Source organism: Helianthus annuus, chromosome 17 (assembly GCF_002127325.2).
Source record: "Helianthus annuus cultivar XRQ/B chromosome 17, HanXRQr2.0-SUNRISE, whole genome shotgun sequence".
Classification (NCBI taxonomy): domain Eukaryota; kingdom Viridiplantae; phylum Streptophyta; class Magnoliopsida; order Asterales; family Asteraceae; genus Helianthus; species Helianthus annuus.
The window spans coordinates 93627473-93632088 of NC_035449.2; the positions used below are offsets into that span (position 1 = coordinate 93627473).

At 39.4% G+C, this 4616-nt stretch overlaps 1 protein-coding gene across 1 annotated transcript; it reads right to left on the minus strand.

Annotated features, from left to right (window-relative positions):
- Nucleotides 1-2828: 2828 nt before the first annotated feature.
- On the minus strand, nucleotides 2829-3884 carry LOC110924476. Its single transcript, XM_022168479.1, has one exon. The coding sequence runs from the start codon at nucleotides 3882-3884 to the stop codon at nucleotides 2829-2831; it is 1056 nt and encodes a 351-aa protein (XP_022024171.1).
- Between the last annotated feature and the right edge of the window lie 732 nt (nucleotides 3885-4616).

A 4616-nucleotide genomic window follows, 5' to 3' on the forward strand; every position in this document is an offset into this window, starting at 1 on the left:
TTTACTCCAAAAATAATCACGAAAGACCTGTCTGCATTTCATAAGCTTTTTCTAGCCCCATGGAGAGCTGACTTGAATCGGGACATCCCACACACTTCGGCCATGGAGCCTGTACATTTCAATCCAAGTAGTCCATAACGACTTCCTTCCAGATAACAGACTATATACGTGATAAGCCATCAAGGACTTATTCACATCCGATATCCTTCTTATGCCCAACCCACCTTCCAAATTTTGGAAGACAAACATCTTTCCAAACCACTTTAGCTCTACCTTTAGAAATCGTAACAGAGCCCCATAGAAACCATTTCATTTTACTTTCTAGCTCTTTTATTATACTAACCGGTAATATGAAGACCGACGCCCAATAAACATGAATAGCCGAAAGCACCAAAATCACAAGCTGAAGCCTATCGGCAAACGAAAGAAACCTGTTTTTCCAATCAGCAATCCGTTTATTCATACTCTCCACTAAGACCCTGCAATCTTTAATTAACAGCCTTGAAGCTAGTAAGGGAACACCAAGATACTTGATTGGGAGCTTCCCTTCCTCAAAAGGAACCAGATCGGTAATTATGGCCTTAGTATAGCTCGAGACATTACAAAAAAAGATAGAACTTTTTGCATTACTAGGAGCCAGACCAGAAACAGCTTCAAACTTCTTCAAAGAACGCATGATAACCTTGACTGAGCCAACATCACCCCTAGCGAACAAGAAGAGATCATCAGCAAAACATAAATTAATTAGCATTTGCTTCTCACATTTGTTGTGGATTGCTTCTCACATTCGTTGTGGAACCTAAACGAAGCGTCCAACCCAACAGCTTTAGAAAGAATTAAAGTCAAAAATTCCATCACCATCGTGAATAAGTATGGGGACATTGGATCGCCTTGACGTAAACCTCGCTTTCCTTTAAAGTATCCATGTATATCACCATTAATACTTAAAGAGAAAGAAGTGGAAGTAATGCACTCCATAATCTAAGAAATAAAACGCGGCTGAAACCCGAATCCATGCAAGACATCACACAAGAATTTCCAATCAACAGTGTCATAGGCTTTTTGTATATCCACTTTCATTGCACATCTAGGCGGCCCAATTTGACGATGATAATTGTGCATGAGTTCTTGAGTTAACATTATATTATTCGAAATCCTCCTTCCCGGCACAAACGCAGATTGGTTTTAACTTATGATTTCCTTTAACCCTTCTAGAATCCTGTTGGTGATAATCTTGCTTATCCCCTTATACACCACATTACAAGAAGAAATAGGCCTGTAATCAGTAACTACTCCAGGAGTAGCAACCTTAGGAATTAGTGCTAAAAATGTATGGTTGACTTCTTGAAGCATTCTACCTGTTACAAAGAAATCAATCACAACATCCGTTACATCACTACCAATAATAGACCATGCCTTTTTAAAGAATTTGATGTGTATCCATCCGGGTCAGGCGCCTTATTCTCATTAATAGAGAAAATAGCGGCTTTAACTTCATCCGGAGTAACTGGACGACACATATATTTAGCCACATGAGGATTAAGTCTGGTGGTAAATATATCACGGTTCACACTGCTAGTCGAACCCTCATCCGAGCCCAAAAAACCCCGAAAGTAATTAACCAAAGCCGTTGAAACCTCTCCACCTTCATGTAGATTACCCGATGTATCTTTTAAAGCATGGATTTTATTAGTATGGTTTCGACATTTGACTACATTATGGAAAAAAGCAGTATTCGAGTCACCTGCTTCCAGCCACTTTTGTTTTGCTTTTTGTTTCAAAAATCTCTCCTCATCAAGAGTAGCCTCGAGATATTTCTTTTGACATAAATCTTCCGCGTCCTTTAGCACCACATTAAAAGGGTCATCATCCAACTTAGTCTGCAAATTATCCAGCTCCTCTTTTAAATCTAGAACTTTCTTATGAAGATTACCCTGTTTACGAAGCAACAATCTAAACGGGTGTTTTAAACCTCGAAGTTTCTTAACCACACGAAACATGGGAACCCCCATCACCTCCGCAGCCCACCCATTGGTAACTACATCCATAAAATCTTTTTTGTGTGTTAACAAGTTAGTAAATTTGAAAGGTTTTGGCTTAGTTTTACTGGCCGAAAACAATTTTAACACACCTGGCAATGATCAGAAACTCCATTCGGATGGAACACCGCGTAGGCATCCACGAACTTATCCACAAAACTGACATTAACCATGATTCTATCCAACTTCTTACGGATTCCTACACCTTTCTTTGGGCGCTGATTCCATGTAAAATGCATACCATGCGCCCATACATTAAAGTCTTTCATAGAGGGTGTAACCATTTACACAATCATTAAAGTCTTTCATAGAGGGTGTAACCATAGAAGAGCCCATACATTATCTTCTAAATTCAGCACTACAATTAAATCCCCCATGACGATCCATGGCGTTGTACGAACAACACCCTTATGCATTTTCAAAGAATCCCACAACTGCTTTCTTTCTTGATCATTATTACTTGCATACACAAACGAAACATTTACCATTGCTTGATCCTTTTTGAAAACTACTTGAGTGTGAACGAATTGATCAGTAGCATGAAGGACCATAACATCAACACTTTCGGTATTCCAACGAACTATAACTCTTGTACCTTTGTTGCGTAAATTTCCATTAGAAGTCCAATCCCAACTTTTGAATACATTCTTACAAACGTTATTAAGGTTCTCAACCTTAACATGAGTCTCCAGAATAGCCAAAACCATAAGACCATTATCTTTTACTAATTTTTGAACCTCTTTTTGCTTGAGGGGGTGGTTCAAACCCCTAATATTCCACATCGCTATGCTATCCATTGATAACCTCCTGAGCAGGTGTGCTTGCACCTGTTTTGTTAGAGATTCCCTGCTGAGACTGCTCCATAAAATCATAGCCTCCTGCCTCCAAGTTCAGCCTCACTTCATCATTATCCGATCCCCATTCATCATTCATATCATTAAGAGCATCAAACGTGTTACTAGTTAGAATATTTGGGCCTTTGGATGAGCTCGGTTTAAAAGAATCCATCTTATCAGCTGGTTTCTTAGGCCGGTATATAAATCGCTGCCTATCCTTCACATTATATTGATGTTTTGTTGTCCTTTTCCTATTGGTTCCACTTTTAAAGCCCTGATCATCAACCTTTTCTTTCTCCTGAATCATGTTATCAGCTTTCTCATGAATTGTTGTTGGACAATCATCAATACCATGACCAAAGACATTGCAAGTGTTGCATCTGGGTGGTTTCCATTCATACTCCACCCTAATATTACTCTTTAAATATCCGCCCTTATCAACATTAGGAACAGCAACAACAACAGACACACTCTCCATTGGTTCTTTTTCGGCATCTAACTCAACAATAGCTCTAGCAAACCCACTTCTTCCCCACGAATCCAGACATATCTTGGTCGTTTCATTGTTAAGCGCCTTTGGAGTCCCTATTTTAGAAGCAATCAAACTTAGCCCATCCTCCGTATAGGCTGCCAAGGGAACATCATGCATATTCACCCAAACAGGTATTTTTTTTAACTCTTCTTTCTTTAATTCAGTACTCGGCGACCATTGCTTCAAGAAGAGTGGAATATTTCTGATCAGCCAAGGTCCGTCTTGCAAAACTTGTTCCATCCCATCTTTTGACTTAAACTTAAAAAAGAAAAAGCCCTTACCATTCAGCATACATTTTTGCAATCCATATTTTTCCCACCTATGGCTAACAAAATACTCGACAACTAGAAACGCTAATCTTTTCCCCAGAAAGTACCCAAATAACACATTAGTAAACCTATCTTGCACCTGTTTCACCGAAGCAATCGGTATAGTGACTTCAACATCAGCATCCTCCATAGCCTTTGAGTTTTCCATGTATCGAAAATTTACCTTTTAAGTTGGCTTGATATTGGCTAGCTTCTCAGCATATGACATCGGTTTGGCTACATCATCACGAAATCCTTGAGTTTGATCCTGCACCGGTACATTAGTGTTCAACCCTACTACAGGTTCCTGACCCTTGATATCGCCTCCTCCATCTGGATTTGGCTGGTTTTCACCCAGATCAACAGGCACAGTTACCTTAGTAAGTTCATCGATAACATTAATAAGCCTAGGCTCCTTCTGTTCATTGATCACAACTCCACGCCATGGAAACACAGTTTTCCCTTCAGTATCACCAACCCTATCTGCATGACTCTTTCCCGAAGGCGGCTTACCCCTATCAAAAAATTGCGGCTTTACTTGGCTGTTCGGGATATTACTCCCTTGTTTTTTACGCTCGTTCATTCCAACTAATCCACTCTCTCTTAATTCACGATCAGAACAAAACCATGCAACCCGAAGAACAAAATCCAGCAAAGAAACACAACGATAAAAAAACGGAACTCAATAAACCCTAATCCTTATACCTTAGCGCCAACTCTCTATCCTTAACTGATTAAATAGGTGTATCAATCTAGCTAAGTTAATCTCAGTTAACCGCAATCAATAACAACCAATCTAATATGTCAGGATATCGAATTAAACATCTAAGGCAGCGATAGAAGAAAGAAAATAGCAAATCCCTAATTTCAGATTGATCACTATTGCTAACGAGTTCGTTAT

Bases quoted from the DNA above. Each gene is read 5' to 3' on its own strand.
- LOC110924476 (XM_022168479.1), bottom strand. From the start codon at position 3,884: ATGGAAAACTCAAAGGCTATGGAGGATGCTGATGTTGAAGTCACTATA.